At 42.2% G+C, this 19,605-nt stretch overlaps 1 protein-coding gene across 9 annotated transcripts in view; it reads right to left on the reverse strand.

Annotated features, from left to right (window-relative positions):
- Positions 1-277: 277 nt before the first annotated feature.
- LOC311107775 (casein kinase I) overlaps positions 278-19,605 on the reverse strand; it is a gene marked incomplete at its 3' end in the record, with an annotated part of 28,674 nt that continues 9,346 nt past the window's right edge. Inside the window, exons 3-12 of one of the 9 annotated variants that reach the window (XR_014610448.1) lie at positions 18,479-18,605; positions 18,146-18,244; positions 15,761-15,844; positions 11,578-11,717; positions 10,548-10,626; positions 7,130-7,204; positions 6,225-6,331; positions 5,765-5,913; positions 5,087-5,185; positions 278-2,191 (exon numbers count right to left, since the gene is read on the reverse strand). Coding sequence is in view for 5 of the 9 variants with exons in the window: in XM_084150313.1 (XP_084006439.1) it covers positions 2,184-2,191; positions 5,765-5,913; positions 6,225-6,331; positions 7,130-7,204; positions 10,548-10,626; positions 11,578-11,717; positions 15,761-15,844; positions 18,146-18,244; positions 18,479-18,605 (868 nt within the window). Of the gene's footprint in view, positions 2,192-5,086; positions 5,186-5,759; positions 5,914-6,224; positions 6,332-7,129; positions 7,205-10,547; positions 10,627-11,577; positions 11,718-15,760; positions 15,845-18,145; positions 18,245-18,478; positions 18,606-19,605 lie in introns of those variants that run through there. The other 8 variants (XR_014610449.1, XR_014610446.1, XR_014610447.1 and 5 more) reach the window with 8 other exon arrangements.

The following is a 19,605-nucleotide window of genomic DNA, read 5'->3' on the forward strand; positions in this document are numbered from 1 at the left end:
CAGATGTCTATTTTTACTTGGAATCACCAATTCCCTGTAGGGGTGGGGGGTGGGGGTAGCCTATACCTTCTGTTGCATTGCACTTTGTCCCTAAACCCATTGTGTAGTTCTCCCATTGCTTCTTGGTTGTTCGACTAACCCTTTTGACACTTTCTACTATTGTATAGATTGAGGCAGAGTGAGTCCCATACTGAAGACTTGCTGCTAGGCTCAATTTCTTCTTTGTTTTGGCCCGTTTTGTGAGTTGTAGATAATTAAACAATTTTCCACAACAGCAATTTGAAGCCAATTTAATATTTACAGATATTAATCCTAGAAGATTTTTTCTTCAAAACACCACCACAGGCACCTACAACTACCCACCACCCCAACAATATTTCACAGGAACTGCTTTTTCTAGATTACAGCAATACCTTTTTAGACCATTTCCACAAATGTGTCCCTTTGCCTCAAGCGATCATACCTTCAGACAAATCCTTTGTCTTTCCCCAATCATGCTGATGTCTCAAGTTTAAAAAATGCTCACAATACTAGGGTTGTGTGGTAGTCAACAGGTAAATGTGTAAAGACAAGCAAATGGAAAGTCAAATTTTAGTCCCCCCCCCCATCATAAAGGCAGAAGTCTGTTGTTTTCTTCAAATTACAGAGACTGGGACAGTGATTCTGACAAGTCATTTTAATTTACTCTGACATGCTAAAAGGGAATAAATTACACTTTTATAGAATGTCCAGCTGTAAAATAGCTAAAGCTGGGTCAGGGGGAATAATTGGGTGGGGGAGAAACAGCCAAGTTACTGGTGTGCATCTGTCTTGACTAAAGGCTGAGAGAAATCCAAATTATTCTTCCTTTACAAGACTCAAAGTAAATAGAAATGAAACCCTCTAACACTTTCTTTGCAATAAAAAAGGAAGGAAAAGGAGGAAAAGGTTGCTACTCTAAGTAGCAGCGAAATGTAGTTGCAGAGAGAAAGTCCCAGAGTATTTTACAAGAGGATCTGCTTCACCGCAGGAAGAAGCAACAAAAACACCCTTTCCCCAAAATGATCAATTCAATACAGGGAAAGACGACTCTATAAAACTGAAAAAAAGGTAAGTTATCGGATAAAAAAAAGTATATATGTATATAAAAATGATAACGGCAGGGTGGGTGGTGTGAGCAAATTTGTCTCAAAAACGGAACAATGATGCCATCCATCATAGCAATTCAATGAATAAAAAAAGGACATTTGTCGATTGACATTAACATCTCCAAAAATAAAAAATAATTGATGCGTATTTTTTATAAGCAATTTACAAACAGGTTTAGTCAAGTGGGTGCCTAATTTATAATGAATATGCTTTTGTGGAGTTTATCTTTTTTATTCATTGTTTGAGACTTCAGAATACCAAGTACAATATAGTTAATGTAGCGTTCTAAATAGAGACCTAGTAGTCACTAGAATTGTTTTCATCTTCACATTTGAAGCTCTTCTAGCACATATCAGCAGGCAGAATCTTAATTACCCTTTTTATGAAAAGAAACAAAAATAAATCCAATGTTTGCTTAGTAAATACTGAGGATTCATTCATAACAACAAAATAAACAGTTTCAGTTTACATCTTTCATTTTGCTGAAAAAATGAGGGGAAAAAGTTGAATAAGGAAGAGATAATGGTTGTTTCAAAATGTTCAATCTGACTGACGTGTGTCTGGGTCATCGTGCCACGCTCGGTGACTGAAGGAATGGGGACAAAGCTGCGCTGACAGGAGGCCATGAGGTGAGGCAGGCACCCAAGCCGCAGCTCTCAGAGGGAGATAGTATCAAGGGGAAAGTATTGGCATGTGCACAATTACATCCGCAGTGAGCCAACCATGTCTTATTTTCAGTTTTGAAGAAACACAAAAAAATAATCTTCAGGGACAGGACAATAGAGAAGGCTACAGCTTCGGAAAATTCCATACCAAGCCTGCTTCCTGTGTGGATATAGTATATACATACCACTATATAGATATATGCAGAGCATGTTATCTATATAGAGTGATTACATATATAGTATATGGAACGAAAGTTCTTTAACAGGAAAAAAGGGTTGCCCACAATGCCTGGCAGGTTCTGGTGAATTTGATCCTGGATGCCGGGGTGTGATTGGAAGGCAAATCCTGCTACGGCCACTCTGCTCTGCTTCATTTCATTGTCTTACTGCTCAGAAACCTGCAAGAGAAACGAGAAGAGATAGAGACAGAGACAGAGAGAGGCCGTAGGTTACACATCAAGTAGAACAACGGGTTATCTTTATCAAAAAGGGTTGAGCGACTGCTATCAACAAGGCCAAGTAAATCACGGCAGTTTTCCAGCCCTGTAATAAAAAAAGTGCCCAGTCATCAGTCCCGCTCTGCAGCAAGCTGGGACCCACTGCTGCAGAGTGCCTGAGAGGGGGGAATCAAACATTTATGGAGCCTTTACTCTGAGCCTCCTGTAATGAAGACATTCACCACCACCACCTTAAGAGGTTCACAACTAGTACAGAAGACAACAGCAGCTGTGTAGTGTACCAGAGAGTGGGTATAGACAGAAAGACAAGTGGAAAGCGCATAAGGAAACGATGCGGCTTATCAATAAATCTATTTTTAAAGGGCGTAGTTCAACCGAGATATCAAACAAAAACACTTCTAAAGACAAAATGGGAATGTGGCTTGCCTGTGTGAGTCAAACTCCCATCATGCTTCACTGCAGTGGAAGGTAATCTTTACAGACAGCCATTACCCAATGACATGCATTCCATCTCCATAGCCACACCCATGCAGCTCAGTGATGTGGCAGCTGGCCTTTAGAGAGTCGCCAATCCAAAGGAGAGGAACATGAGCAGAACAGGATTGGGTAACCCTAAGATGTATGAGGATTCCTCAATCTTTCTCATGGGCTTTGACAATCTTTTGTCTTCCTCAAGCAAGCCTTCACACCTTGATGATGCGTTCTGAGCCTCACCGAGTGAGTTTGGATGAGTGCAGCTCAAGTCTGGACATGATCTCATCAGATCTGAGTGATATGTGAAGCATTTTTGACACAAACGCCCATATGAGTCACCTCCTTCTGCTACAGCAATTCTCTCCGATGTGGTAGGACTCAAAGGAAAGGTGCAATTTTGCTGCAGGCATTACATGGGAGAGTCTACAGAGAGCCACCAGAGGATCAATCCGCCGGAGAAATAAGCAAAAGTAATGGTTCTGAATTACACATGAAACGCTCTGCAGCTTTTGCTTATTTAATGGACGTCAATGTGAGTCATTGGTTCGATGATGAAAGAAACACACGGATATGAAGGAGGTTCCTGCCGTTTCAAGTGTCCTTGTTTCGTTTAGTTGGGAGTGGAGGGGCCAGCTGATGTAAAAGACCAGCCACACTCACAGGGGTGAAAGGGCAGCTCAATTCTCCATGTGTGAGCTATTAATAGAACAAGCCTCTTCTAATATAGCAAATACCCTTTAGAAGACTTCACAGCAACATGACGATGACATTTAGGCCCTACACAGACACTAAATGACCATGTGATGATCAAAATGTTTTAGAGAGTAAAGGCCTGGGTTAATGGAGTATGCTATGAGAGTTAGCCACTTGTGTTTCCCTGATTATATCAACGTGGCATGCTCTAAACAAATATCATAATACGAGGCAATTGGGCAATACAGGAGGGCTGAAACGCAAACTCGCATTAACAAGGTTTCCATTGTTACAAGGCTAACAGAGTAGCCAACTCAAATTGGTATCCAAGAAACCAGCAAGTTCTTTCAAGCTCCAATACGTCAGAGCTTGGCTATTTAAATTCCTGGCTGTGGGTACTCAGCACCCTTCACTGGCATAGTTATCTTAAAGGGACAGAGAGTAGCAGAGAACAAATTACCACCGTCACCAGACCTAGAAATAGATGTCCTTTTATATACAAAAACATGAGAAATGAGAAAGAGGATATTTCTTTAGCTTTGCTAGTGAGCAGGGGGTCCGTTAACAAAGGTCCTTTTTTTATCCGTTCAGTAAGGAAAACTTTGGTCTCTCCACCCCTGCAGGAAGGCACATAAAGCAGCGCTCAACTGTGCTGCAAGCTACTGTGCGCATGGAGTCCACATGCTAAAACAGACAGTGCACACAAAGTATTAGACTAATACCACGTCATCAGCAAATCCTATTTATAACTAGCCTCTATTCACAGCACTTGTTCACTGCCATGATGTGGATGTGCCTTGAAAGAGGGGAAGAGAGAGGAGGGAGCAGGGCAGAGAGTGTCCTCCTGCTTTGATTTCATATTCATATTTAATGGCTTTCAAAGCTCTTCTCGGCAGAGCGGAGACAGAGCACTGTCATTAGTCGTGCCCGGACAGCGGGGCAGAAAAGGATTTGCCTGACGTCATCGAAAGAAAGCATCTCATACAAAAAAAAACTATAACCATCAGTAAATATAAGCCACCGGAAGCCCTGTTTGGGGCAGGATTTGACCAACAATACGTCACACAAAATGGTCGCCCCTCTGCTAAGTCAGAGGGGCTGGCGTGCTGGGGAAGAGCAGGACTGATACACTGAGCCCTCTCAGGGGTGCCATCCGTGTCACGTCACCAACATACATTGGGCCTTTTTCTCTCTCTCCAATTAACCTGCACTCAACCCCCAAAACATTTTGGTCTAATAATTCATACTTAATCCACATAGCTCAGATGATTCCCATTGTGTATTGAGGACTTAATTCAGCCCTGCCTAAGCCGTCTGAACCAGGCTGGCACATCAGGACTAATACACACGGAACGGAGGGAGGGCTTCATTAGAGTCCTCCATGCAGTGTGTGGATAAACACATGGTGTGTGTGGAGCAGTGAGGTCTGATGAGGTCAATGTGACAGGCATGATTTCATTTGGGCTGGGGGGAAAATAGAAGAACACCTCTGTGGTGGTTTTAAGTAATAGGGAGTTGGCATTGACTTCTTGTAAACGTGCCTTTACTACTAAACCTAATACAGGTCAGGTGGTTGGTATCCAACAAGGCCGCCCTGCAATTTCATGCCAGAGATTACAAATCTAAAATGGGCTATAGCCTAATCCCTGTGGAAATCCTAGTCGTCACCTGATGAAAACTGCTTCAGGTATTTTGAAAAATTGGGTTGACTCCTCCGCCATCAACCCTGGGCACCCGGGATACCCTCTACGAGAGGGAGGGGGGCGACTGGAATTAAAAGAGGTCATTCAAGAGTCACATCACATGAGCACTAAATTACACATGAAAACAGACAGCAATTTATTACCATTGCACCAACATGATGTATGAAACCTTTGTTAGTGTGTGGTTAGAATAGCACTCCTGCTCATCCAAGTATCTCCAATAAAGATTAACAAGTGTTAGATCCAGGAACAATGATTGCGAGAAATCAAGAGTCAATCGTACATCCCATTTAGAGAAGGGGTTAATTAAAAAAGAGGGAAATCACTATGATTTTAACATCCACAGAAGATTATAAAGCCACCCCTTTGTCCCAGAGAAAAATTAAGACATTTGGGTACAAAGTTAGTAGTCAAATTTCCCAAGGACGTCTTTGCATCTGCAAGACAGACCAATTGAATCTCTTTATCTTTTGGGGGCCTCCTCGAACTAACACTTTTTTTCCTTATTTTTCTCATTAATCTGGTGGGAGAGAATGTTCCAAATCCACTTTTTTTTTTACCACTTTGAAGGGGGAACGAAAATGAAAGCAATTGGCGTCTCCATTTTTGCACTCCAAACGTCGCTAGGCTTTTTGCTACTAACCTTTCATGTTACTCTTGGGTTTGTCAGTTTGCTTGCCTGTGGGGGTTTGTGCCGGTTGCCCCTGTCCCCCTGAGGATGCGGCCTGCTGTGCTGCTTTCTGCTTCAGCATCGTCCAGTCAAACGTGTAGTCGTACTGGTGGTTCAAGGTCCTGGACAAAAACACGTTCAGACATTGTCACACTGAGCTCTGCTTTATTAAACACCTCTTTACTGTTCCCAAAGGACAATTTGTTTTCAGCCTAAAACATACATGAAAGCAGACAGACTACATGCAAAACATAGACCTATAGCGGTTTGTCCTTTCACTTTCTTGTTCAATAAAGGACACTACACTAACATCTAGTACTATCTGTTTCTAACACAAAGTTGTTCTGAGAAAAAAATACATGACTTGGTGTGTGTGTGTGTTTCAGCTCCCTTGGGGACAAAGAGGTAAGAGAGTTTGAGAAATGATGAGCACCTGAAGAGAATGCGGAACAGCTGACGCAGGTACATGTAGTCAGGCGCCTCCTCGAACCGCAGGCCACGGCAGTAGTTCAGGTACATGGCAAACTCTGCAGGGAATCCCTGAAAACAAGCATAGGAGGTGGAAGGCTATCTATTTATCCATTTTTCAACTGTTTTGGTTATTGTCATGTATACATTACAATGACAGACAGTGCCTAATACATTATTTTGAGATGTGTTCTGGTAAAAATAAGGGCAATTACTGACAGAAAAAAGTGATTGTGAGGTTACACAAGCTACTCCATAGTCTAATGCAAGGCTTGAGCACGATATCTCAGCCAGCTACTTAAGTATTTTAATGACCAATGGCCACTACGCTTTCAGTTCCAAGGCTATGCATAACAGCCACTATTTAAAGACTGGATTAGATTAGCACCTCCTGCCACCATCTCTGCTCTTGTACACTACGAGAGAGACAGCATTCAACAGTTAGCAACCAGGCACGTACTTCACTGGCTGATGTGGCCACTAATGGACTCGAGTAATCTCTCGACTTCCATAGTAAGCATCTACATTTCTGTCCCTGTGACCCTGACTAAAAATAGTGGCACGGCATGTCACCGAGTTTATCCATTTAACACAGTGGAATCCCTTTACGAGAAACTCAGTCCGCAGGTGGGCGTGAAGGGTTTTGATCCTTTATGGCATCGTTTCCCAAACTCAGTCCTCGGGACCCCAAGGGGTGCACGTTTTGGTTTTTGCCTTAACACTACACACCTGATTCAAACGATCAAAGCTTGATGATTAGTTGATTATTTGAATCAGCTGTGTAGTGCTAGGGCAAAAACCAAAACATGCACCGCTTGGGGTCCTGAGGATCGAGTTTGGGAAACACTGTCTAAGGTTTCACTCGCTCACCTTACACAACACCTCGACTGGAGTCGACATCTTCTTCTCGCTAATCTTCTCGTACTTCTGTTTCTTTGTGGCAGCCTGTGGAACATGTGGGCGAGAAATGAAAATGTTGTGCACCACAGTTTAACACTACCCTTTGCAGTTTCCCTTCGCGCACACTTCACTGCCACTGGTGAGATCAGTGGCCCATAAACAATGTAAAAGAATGTAATGAATTAGTTTGGCCTGATGTGATTTATAGCACTGAAAGAGCCACCTGAGGGAAATATTGGGCCATTAGAGTAAGTAGTGTTTCTGAGTAATACACTATTCATGGGTCAAATATGTGTACACAAGTATTGTGTTTTACGACCTAGTCCATCCTGCTAGGCCGGGCAATTGGGGCTGTAAGTATGTAAAGAAAGGCTTGGTGCTGTAGGTATGTACAGTGCTTTCAGAAAGTATTCATACCCCTTGACTTATTCCACATTGTTTTTATTTTATTAACCCTTATTTTACCAGGTAAATTGTGTTACAGCCTGAATTCAAAATGGATTCAAAAATACATATAATCTCACCCATCTACAGACAATACCCTATAACGACATTTTTTTGCAAATGTATTGAAAATGAAATAGAGAAATATCTAATTTACATAAGTATTCACACCCCTGAGTCAATACTTTGCAGAAGCACCTTTGGCAGTGATTACAGCTGTGAGTCTTTCTGGGTAAATCTCTAAGAGCTTTCCACACTTGGATTGTACAACATTTGCCCATTATTCTTTTTAAAATTCTTTAAGCTCTGTCAAATTGGTTGTTGATCATTGCTAGACAACCACTTTCAGGTCTTGCCATATATTTTCAAGTAGACTTAAGTCCAAACTAACTTGGCCACATTCACTGCCTTCTTAAGCAACTCCAGTGTAGATTTGGCCTTGTGTTTTAGGTTATTGTCCTGCTGAAAGGTGAATTCATCTCCCTGTGTCTGGTGGAAAGCAGACTAAACAAGGTTTTCCTCTAGGATTTTGCCTGTGCTTAGCTCCATTCCATTTCTTTTTTATCCACAGTCCTTAACAATTACAAGCATGCCCATAACATGATGCAACCACCACTATGCTTGGAAATATGGAGTGTTACTCAATAACGTGTTGTATTGGATTTGCCCCAAACATAACACTTCGTATTCAGGACCCAAATGTAATTGCTTAGCAATTCTTTTTAAACAGTATTACTTTAGTGCCTTGTTGCAAACAGGATTCACGTTTTGGAATATTTTTTATTTTGTACAGGCTTCCTTCTTTTCACTCAGTCAATTTAGTTAGTATTGTGGAGTAACTTCAACGTTGTTGATCCATCCTCAGTTGTTTTCTCCTATCACAGCAATTAAACTCTGTCACTGTCTCAAAGTCCCCATTGGCCTCATGGTGAAATCCCTGAGCTGTTCCCTTTCTCTCCGGCAACTGTATCTTTGTAATGACTGGGTGTATTGATACACCATCCAAAGTGTAATTATTAACTTCACCATGATCAAAAGGATATTCAATGTCTTTTTTTATTTTTACTCATCTACCAATAGGTGCCCTTCTTGCGACACATTAGAAAACCTAAAACCTCCCTGGTCTTTGTGGTTGAATCTGTGTTTGAAAATCACTGCTTGACAGGGGGACCTTACAGATAATTGTATGTGTGGGGTACAGAGATGAGGTAGTCATTCACAAATCATGCTAAACACTATTATTGCACACAGAGTGAGTCCATGCAACTTATGTGAATTGTTAAGCACATTTTTACTCCTGAACTTATTTAGGCTAGCCACAACAAAGGGGTTGAATACTTATTGACCCAAGACATTTCAGCTTTTCATTATACTGAACAAAAATATAAACGCAACATGCAACAATTTCAAAAAAAATTCTGAGTTAGAGTTCATATAAGGAAATCAGTCAATTGAAATAAATGAATTGGGCCCTTATCTATGGATGTCACACGACTGGGCAGGGGCACCCACTGGGGAGCCAGGCCCAGCCAATCAGAATAAGTTTTTCCCCACAAAAGGGCTTTAAAACACAGACAGAAATACTCTTCAGTTTCATCAGCTGTCCGGGTGGCTGGTCTCAGACGATCCCACGGGTGAAGAAGCCGGATGTGTCTGGTCCTGGGCTGGCGTGGTTACACGTGGTCTGCGGTTGTGAGGCCGGTTGGACGTACTGAAAAATTCTCTAAAACGACGTTGGAGGTGGCTTATGGTAGAGAAATGTACATTCAATTCTCTGGCAACAGCTCTGGTGGACATTCCTGCAGTCAGTATGCCAATTTCATGCTCCCTCAAAACTTGAGACAACTGTGGCATTGTGTTGTGTGACAAAACTGCACATTTTAGAGTGGCCTTTTATTGTCCCCAGCACAAGGTGCACCTGTGTAATGATCATGCTGTATAATCAGCTTCTTGATATGCCACACAGGTCAGGTGGCTGGATTATCTTGGCAAAGGAGAAATGCTCACTAACAGGGACGTTAACACATTTGTGCACAAAATCATATTTTTGTGCGTATGGAACATTTCGGTGATCTGTTATTTCAGCTCATGAAACATGGGACCAACACTTTACATGTTATGTTTATATTTTTGTTCAGTGTAATTTGTACACATTTCTAAAAACTTTGACATTATTGGGTATTGTGTGTAGGCCAGTGACAAAAAAGCATTTCCATTTTAAATTGAGGCTGCAACAACGAAGTGTGTAAAAAGTCGAGGGGAATGAATACTTTCTGAAGGCACTGTACCAAACACCTTGCCGAGGACTTGAGTTTCAAGCACTAGTACTGCAGGCTGCTCTTCCATGTAATTAGACACAGCACAGACCTCGTGTTCCCTATTTAACCATGCTCGTTGTAAATTAAGCGTCTCACTCTGACACTGATTTTTGCCGCGTCAGAAAGGGCATTATGTTGGAAATGCAAGTCTAGGTGAGGTTACAATGAAGAGCATAAAACTGTACATTCGAGGCACCCCATTTCTCTGCAGGATATATACATTTTTAAAAGGTAATTAGCGGGAACCTTTGGGAAGTAGCTGACCTCAAGTAACACTACAACTTGAATGGAAAGTTAGGGATAATCTACTAGTAAGACTAGCTAACAAACTACCCTGCAATGTACGAGGCACATTAAGCAATGTTACTAAACAACCAAATTGGTTCCCTGAAGTTGTCAGAGAATAAAACTATTTAAAACATTCAGCTAGAGTAAAAAACATTTAATGCCAATGTGAAGTCATGAAAATGGTAAATCGGCTGAATTCAGGTTGTTATGGAGACAGCTGAAAATCTGTTTAAAAAAAAGCTAGTAGCAGAAGCATGGAGGAAAAGCTGGGGTGAGTTAATGAAATATTAACCACCAATTTAGTGGACTGGGAGCCCTAGAGTACCTGCCTGGCCTACCTTTAGTCCCTGCCAGGGCAGGCTGGTTCTGTTGAAATACATCAGGACGTATCCTAGCGACTCCATGTCATCTCGGCGACTGAAAACAAACACAGACATTTGGCATTCAGGTAATACATCTCAGTTGGTTCAAGCGCAACACATTTCACATTAATCTCAAGGCCTTTTGTAATGGCTGATCTGTACAAGACTGTACCAACTTCCAGACCGCTGACACCATTAATTGCTCGTTTGAATTATGAGATGCCAATAGAGTGGCGTGTCTATCCTGTTATGGTGCTTCAACGGAAGGCAATCCTTCTTTTCCCCTACTTCACTAATGTTGTTTTTGGGGCACGGCTCAGTGGAGTAGCCACATGCTTTGGGTTTTTTCATTTCCCAACTGAATGCTTCAAATGACAACATGAAAATGAGCATTCATAAAAAGCCTGTTTAAACAAGGTAATATGAGGATTTCTAACAATGTTCAATTCTATCATCTTATCACGAAAGGCAATGTTTGCAATTAATTAAGGCTTTTATGAAAATTACTGCAAGGTTGCGGTCATATGCCATACTAGTATGTCAAAAGATAAAGTACAGGAAAAACACCACATCTCCAGTCTTGGACTTACTTGGTTACAGTACAGCTCAATAGAGAGCAATGGTGGAATAAGGGAGCAAGATTGATCTGGCTAAATCATATGGCCCTGTTGGTCAAAACTGGGATTCTGGGTCAATGGGAAGTGCAGCCGTTGGTGGCTGCTAGATTCTAGATCGACCAATGGGAGCAGCTTGGTCATCATGAGGACAAGTCCTTCGAGAGCCACTCTGCAGCCCCAGCAGGAACAAACAAACAGTCTGAACATCAAAAGCTCCTTCGTGCCACAAAAAAAATGAGTGGACCGATAAGTGGGAGAAGAGACCCATTAACCAACATATTAAGTCCTAGGATCCTAAACACTGCGGCCTATTAGTGTACAAACGAGGAAGGATTAGAGAATATCCAGCGAAGGCCGAAATATATTACTGGGTGGTGAACTGTTCTTACCTCTGTTCGATGCCCAGGTGTGCGTTGATGCTGGCATAGCGAGCTGTGCCTGTGAGATTTTTGTCTTCTCTGTAGGGTATGTGCTGTCGTGTCCTGTTGTCCCTGTATTTTTTGGCCAGACCAAAGTCGATGAGGAACAACTGTAAAAGGAGGGGGAGAAAGAAAAAAACATCTGACATTTTAAAGGTATCCTGATTCAGAGGAGCGGTTGACAAAAATGGAGGCTGCCGCTGTGAGAGACCATGGGCCTATTCTTCCAATTTCCTGCTTTGCCCCGTGTACCATTTGACTAGAGAAGCAGCCATTCTCAAGGCCCCTGATTGTTATCTATGAAAACAATGCTGGCCATGTGATGGCAGGATCTGGAAAACATCCAGGGGTCAAAGTCTGAGGTAAATGGAATTTCTGCAGGAAACTCAAGAACAATTTCATTCACTAATAAGCTCCCTGTCTGTTAAAAGCCCTCTTTAAGGTCGTTGAAAGCGTTGGCCTTCAATGTCTGTCTTGGATCGGAATGACATCTCATTTGTGTACTGCCTGCCATACTACTCCACTCTACTGCCCACGCACAACTGCAGGTTGCAGTCCCTGAGAAAGTGCCTCGCCCAACAGAAGTGTTTCACTGAGGCAGCACTGACTGACTGGGGGCTGCAGTCATATTGAAACGGATCCACTCAGCCATGCCTCAGCTTGCTTGGCTCAACCAGGGATTCAAACCTTATTTCCTGTTGTCAAGACAATTAGCTACACCAACCGTGAAATGTAATTTGAACGCTTCTATCTGAAAAGTCTGGTCAGGAGAAAAGGCAGTTCCACACGCAAGCGTCCACTTGCTGCAAACTCACTTTTCCACATTATTCATTAACTTGCGCCTTTTTCTTCTGTCCTGAGGTACCTTTCGTTTTAGTTCAATAGCAAGTTTATTGCAAACAGAATGGAACATTTTAGAGTCTATAAATACACAATGTAGCAAGGCGAGTGGCTACCCTAAATAGCATATTCCAGCTTTCACAGAACAAACGCTTGCGCTTGAGGAGCTTCCATTAAACCTGCAGCGCTGAAACAGAAAACCAAGAACGCATTAAATTGAAGCAAGCTGCTATCTGGTAAGCGTTTGTCAACTATTAAGCCTACAGAACTTGCATGAACAATGCGTACAGTCAAATGATTGCTGAAAGTTAGTTTCATAATTTGAACAATCAGTAGAAATGTGGTCCAAATACACAACCTATTTAATTTTCACAAAAAAGCCTGACCCGTTCTGACCAAATGCTTCCCATTTTCTCCATCCATGAATGTTGAAGGAAGAGGAGACGTTAACATACTGCTACAACATTAATGGCAATTGTGAAAGGGGGATCAGTTACCTTGCAAAAAAATACTTAAACATCAGAACTTAGCTCATCTAACAGGCCAATGACTTTCAAAATACATAGTGAGGGAAAAAAGTATTTGATCCCCTGCTGATTTTGTACGTTTGCCCACTGACAAAGAAATGATCAGTCTATCATATTAATGGTAGGTTTATTTGAACAGTGAGAGACATAACAACAAACAAATCCAGAAAAACGCATGTCAAAAATGTTATAAATTGATTTGCATTTTAATGAGGGAAATAAGTATTTGACCCCTCTGAAAAACATGACTTAGTACTTGGTGGCAAAACCCTTGTTGGCAATCACAGAGGTCAGATGTTTCTTGTAGTTGGCCACCAGGTTTGCACACATCTCAGGAGGGATTTTGTCCCACTCCTCTTTGCAGATCTTCTCCAAGTCATTAAGGTTTCGAGGCTGACGTTTGGCAACTCGAACCTTCAGCTCCCTCCACAGATTTTCTATGGGATTAAGGTCTGGAGACTGGCTAGGCCACTCCAGGACCTTAATGTGCTTCTTCTTGAGCCACTCCTTTGTTGCCTTGGCCGTGTGTTTTGGGTCATTGTCATGCTGGAATACACATCCACGACCCATTTTCAATGCCCTAGCTGAGGGAAGGAGGTTCTCACCCAAGATTTGACAGTACATGACCCCGTCCATCGTCTCTTTGATGCGGTGAAGTTGTCCTGTCCCCTTAGCAGAAAAACACCCCCAAAGCATAATGTTTCCACCTCCATGTTTGACGGTGGGGATGGTGCTCTTGGGGTCATAGGTAGAATTCCTCCTCCTCCAAACACGTTGAGTTGATGCCAAAGAGCTCCATTTTGGTCTCATCTGACCACAACACTTTCACCCAGTTCTCCTCTGAATCATTCAGATGTTCATTGGCAAACTTCAGACGGGCCTGTATATGTGCTTTCTTGAGCAGGGGGACCTTGCGGGCGCTGCAGGATTTCAGTCCTTCACGGCGTAGTGTTACCAATTGTTTTCTTGGTGACTATGGTCCCAGCTGCCTTGAGATCATTGACAAGATCCTCCCGTGTAGTTCTGGGCTGGTTCCTCACCGTTCTCATGATCATTGCAACTCCACGAGGTGAGATCTTGCATGGAGCCCCAGGCCGAGACAGATTGACACTTATTTTGTGTTTCTTCCATTTGCGAATAATCTCACCAACTGTTGTCACCTTCTCACCAAGCTCCTTGGCGATGGTCTTGTAGCCCATTCCAGCCTTGTGTAAGTCTACAATCTTGTCCCTGACATCCTTGGAGAGCTCTTTGGTCTTGGCCATGGTGGAGAGTTTGGAATCTGATTGATTGATTGCTTCTGTGGACAGGTGACTATACAGGTAACAAGCTGAGATTAGGAGCACTCCCTTTAAGAGTGTGCTCCTAATCTCAGCTCATTACCTGTATAAAAGACACCTGGAAGCCAGAAATCTTTTTTTGGGATTTTGTTGTTGTTATTCTGTCTCACTGTTCAAATAAACCTACCATTAAAATTATAGACTGATCATTTCTTTGTCAGTGGGCAAACGTACAAAATCAGCAGGGGATCAAATACTTTTTCCCCTCACTGTACATGTTGGTTTCAGCTCTAACATGCCGAGTCACTCAATTTCTTGGATTTTTGGTTCCTACTGGAACAATTTTAGTCAACATACTGAAACATTCATCTCAAAAACAACCATATTGACTCAACAGGCCCATCCTAACAAACCAACCTGTGAAACAAAGTAGCACAAACCTAGATACTTTTAAAGCTAAGTCAAAGTATGTATGATCATTTTCTGACTGAGGGTTCTGGTTATGCAATGCCATACTAGTAATTAGCCTTCAAGCACAGTCTAGTTCTCTTCCAACTTGAAAAAACTGAAAAATGTTGAAGGAACTTTAGGTCTGCGAGCATGCATAACCTAACCACACCCGTCTGCCGTGCAGGTCCTCAGTCGGGCTTTTCAGGCCCTGTATTTCCAAACACTCCTTTTTTTCTGCTCATTATGCCTCTGGCTGCTGGCCAACAGTTGGCCAGGCCAGGCAGGCTGTGAAGTCAGCAGCACTGTCTCTGTTAACAGGCAGCTGGTTCAGACCAGCTCAAAGGCTGCCACATTGCCAGTTGCTCTGGAACAGAGAGGCATCACCACAGCACAGTTTTCACAGCCACATGGCCCAGTTATCCCTCCTCTGTAATGCCAAGGTGCAAGTCATATAAACCAAGTAGCTACAGCTCTGCTGAGCAGACAGAAAATCTTTACGAACTTGAAAATATTGCCCTGTGATCTCACCTCAATTTTGGCTTGTTTTGGCCAGCACGGTCACTTGAAATGGACACACTACTCATAAGGGTTAGTGACTGATATTTTCCTGTGTTGAGTATCCTAAAACCCAGAAGGAAATGATAATTTGGGAAACTAAGAAGAGAAAATAATATTGTTTAGCTGGCACGAAAAACTCAGTGAAAACAGCTCCAAGGAAATGGAAAAGCATCCAAAATATAAATTAGCACCATGACCACTTCAAATGAGAGGAGAGCGTGTCCCCTCAAAAAAACCATCCTCCAGAAAATTCAACAGCATCTCCCGCTACTAGTCACCATGTCCTTTATCCACCTACTCTCAGATCCCTGCAATCTGGATTTGGTGTTAATCTCTAGATCTGTTTAACATGTGTGTCTGGTTTAATGCCAATACGGTGGTCATAAATTATTGACCAAATTAAATAAAAAAGTAGTACTGCTTCTAAATGGGTATAAAATAAAATAAAAAGGTCAACAGAATTTGGGGGAGTATTAAGAGGCGGTTGTGGTTTCAGACCTGGTTTAATCCTGAGAAAGATGGGTCCTGAGAAGAACTAACAGCCAAGCTTCTTTTCCTCTTCCCCACTGGAGATTCTAAACACTGAACAAACAATAGAGGGTGCAGTGCATCAAACAGGATTGCTGACAACCCCACAAGGCCAGCGCAGACAGGCAACACCAAGGCTCAGAAAAAGAACGGGAGGAGAGGGAGGAAAAGGGGAGGGGAGAGAAAGCCCAAGGCCATCCTTCGTCCACCAGCAAGCATATGAGCTAAATTCAGAGAAGAGTCAGCCTGGGCTTAGATGCAAGCCAGTATTTAGGCAGATGGGGGTGGGATGTCCTGCAGGATATGCAGTCCACACTGCCATACCAATTTCAGTCAGAGGCAGAACTGAAGACAATATAACTGCCCAATCCCTAAGTTATTTTATCTTGCTAAAAAAGCAAACACTTATTTCCAAGCCTGTTTCGCGTTTTTGACTTTGCAGTGGCTTTTTGATATTGCAGCATTTAACGCTAGCAGTGCCACACCAGTGCTTTTTACGATAATCATTTTACAAATTTGGAGTAACAGTCTGCCTGGGTACAGAACACAATATGCAGTTGACTTACTGGCACAACTAGGGTTAAAAGAGAAGGCAAATAATTAAGGCCATTCCCTAAAATGGGCACTCATTTAACAATAAGGTGTGAAAAAGCTTTGTAAAAAAACGCTGCCACCCAACCCCACCACCTCCTTGATATCTCACAGGAAGCAATGGATCAAATAATTGTTTAAAAGTTTATTCTGATGGCTTGGAAACGGTGGACACCTTCAGTAAGGAAGAGGGTAGAATACTTTGGAAAAGCCCAATCTGGCAACGAGCAGCTCTACAGCGCAAAACAGAGGAAAAGCATGCAGTTAGAAAGGAACATGAATCAATCTGCATGGAGCCGTCAATACATGGAGTAGATTTAGCATAGCTGCGAGAGATGCATGACAGGACAGCCTTTATGATAGTGGCTCTTACTTAGAAGATTTCTATTGAACAGCCCAGGACAAAGCAAAAAAACAAGCAATTAGATTACAATGATGCCAAGCTGAGTATCACTCTCAAAACAATAGGGAAAAATCTATTGTTGGTGCGGTGTACACTAGCAATCGATTAAAGAGTGGGGGGTTAAAGTTTAACTATTGCTCTTCACTCTACTGTTAGCAAAATGTTAGATTTATTTTCATCAATGGAGCTATGTCCAAATGAAGACTAATTCAGAAACAGACTTCCTGAATTAAAGGCTACCACCCTTTTGGGCACAAGCTAAGGGGTTTAATAAGCACCATTGTAAAAGAGCAGGTTGGAAGCAGAATGCGGAACGAGTTCAAGTGAAGAGAAAGGCAGTTCATTTAAACATCAAGAGGATAGAGTGGGGTTCGCAAAAGCTACTAATCTGCCATGTCTTCCCATCCATTGAGTTCAGTGCACACCCTGCGCAAGACTTCTCAGGCTTGGGTGTCAGAGCTTGCAGTCCAAAAGGATTGTATGTGCACCCTTTATAATGTTGGTGGAGTTTAGTAAAAAAAAAAAAAAAAAGTGACAATTTCATGTGTATGTAAAAAAGCTTGAGGCTGGCATTCACACAGACACACAATGGTAAACACTTATTCCAGACAGCACTGTCAAAAATGGTAATACAGGCTTCAAAGCTTGAATACCCCAAAAGGTACTGCTTCGTTTTAATTAGACTAGCCTGATGCTGACTGATAAGTTTATATCACATTAACACTAACGACCGCCACAGTTCATGTGGACAGGTCTGTGTTAAAACACACATCCTGCTTTAACTTTGCCAAATGTTGCCTGTCTGCAAGGGCTCAAAATAGTGAGTTATTTAAAAAACAAAATACAAATCAGGCAACTTGAATACAGTTTGTATATGAAAAAATTATCACAAAATGCCTTTAAATGATTTTCTGCAAGGGGGAAAGAATAAATGGGATTACACATCATGCAGAAACCTTTTTGTAGTCTTACTAACACCTGTCTATGATCTGAAAGAGATCCACAACTATAATGCTGTCTAAGAAACCAGAGGGCCTGTATTACCTGGCCGTAAAAGTACCTTAAAACAATTCCATCCTTAACAAGTGGACTAAACCAACCACAAACAACTAGCCTTAAATGTCCATTACCCAGGACATGCAGCCTATTCAAAGAAAATAATCACATGATTAGCCTCACTGAGGATTATATTATGAATATTTTCTACAAAAAATACTTGGCACCACCAAAACGTATAAAAACTAGATAATTTGGGCTACTTGTATCATTTCACACAATGAAGTATAAACAAAAGCAGTAACTAGGTCAGAGATTCAGTCCACTTAATGCATCTCAGGACAGGGAAACTGCTGTAAGCTTACCTTGTTACAGTGACGGCCAATACCCATTAAAAAGTTGTCTGGCTTGATATCTCTGTGAATGAAGTTCTTTGTGTGCACATACTCGATTCTGCTGATCATCTGTGGAAAAAAATGGCTCTCAATCAGTTAACGCAAGAACTTGAAAATAGACTGGTGTTCTTGTAAACCCATTTTCAAACGTTTCATAAAAATGTGTGTTTCTAGTCATTCTCCCTTTTGCAGCCAGAAAATCTATATGTTTTGTGTTTATCTTAATAAAAACAAAAAAAGCAACCAGACGAAGTTAAGGGGCCAAAGTGCAAGATAAGGAGCAATGATTCAACCGAGCCTTACCTGGTCTGCGAGCATTAGTACAGTTTTCATGGTGAACCTGCGTGAGCAGAAGTTGAAGAGGTCTTCCAGACTGGGTCCCAGCAGGTCCATCACTAGGACATTGTAGTCTTTTTCTTGGCCATACCACCTGCAAGACAGCACCAGCCATATGTCAATATTCATGCTAACTCATAACAAAAGTTATGTATTGGCGTTGTCTTAGGTAAAAATGTGTAGTAATTTGCATAGCAATTACAGAGTAATTTATTAGGCCTCTGCAACATTTAAAGAGCATGGGGGTAATCATAACCCCATCAAAACCCCTGGGACTCTAGTGAATTACAGAGGCCTTATCTATCATTAACAGGGTGGTTTCATTTTTAAAGCAGGGCCTGGTGCTAGTTAAAGAGTCAAATGTAATCTTCACAGCTCTGCCATTAGAGGTCAGGGGGACTCCCAACACCTCTCCAGTACACTGCCAGACCAGCAGTCGCCAGGCAACCATCTTGTCCAAGAATCCACCCAAAAAAAAAAAGAGGTATTGTAGGGGAACGACGTACACTATTTATACAAAAGTATGTGGACACCCCTTCAAATTAGTGGATTGGGCCATTTCAGCCACACCCGTTGCTGACAGGTGTAAAAAATCGAGCACACAACCATACAATCTCCATAGACAAACATTGGCAGTAGAACGCCCTTACTGAAGAGCTCAGTGTCTTTCAACGTGGCACCGTCATAGGATGCCACCTTTCCAACAAATTAGTTGGTCAAATTTCTGCCCTGCTAGAGCTTCCCCGGTGAACTATAAGTGCTGTTATTGTGAAGTGGAAACGTCTAGGAGCAACAACGGCTCAGCAGCGCAGTGGTAGGCCACACAAACTCACAGAAAAGGACCGCTGAGTGCTGAAGCACGTAGTGTGTAAAAATCGTCTGTCCTCGGTTGCAACACTCACTACCGAGTCCCAAACTGTATCTGAAAGCAACTTCAGCACAATAACTGTTCGTCGGAAGCTTCACGAAATGTGTTTCCATGGCTGAGCAGACGCACACAAGCCTAAGATCATCATACGTAATGCCAAGCGTTGGCTGGAGTTGTGTAAAGCTTGCCGCACTTGGACTCTGGAGCAGTGGAAACGTGTTCTCTG

Source organism: Coregonus lavaretus (genome assembly GCF_964263955.1).
Source record: "Coregonus lavaretus genome assembly, chromosome: 32".
Taxonomy (NCBI): domain Eukaryota; kingdom Metazoa; phylum Chordata; class Actinopteri; order Salmoniformes; family Salmonidae; genus Coregonus; species Coregonus lavaretus.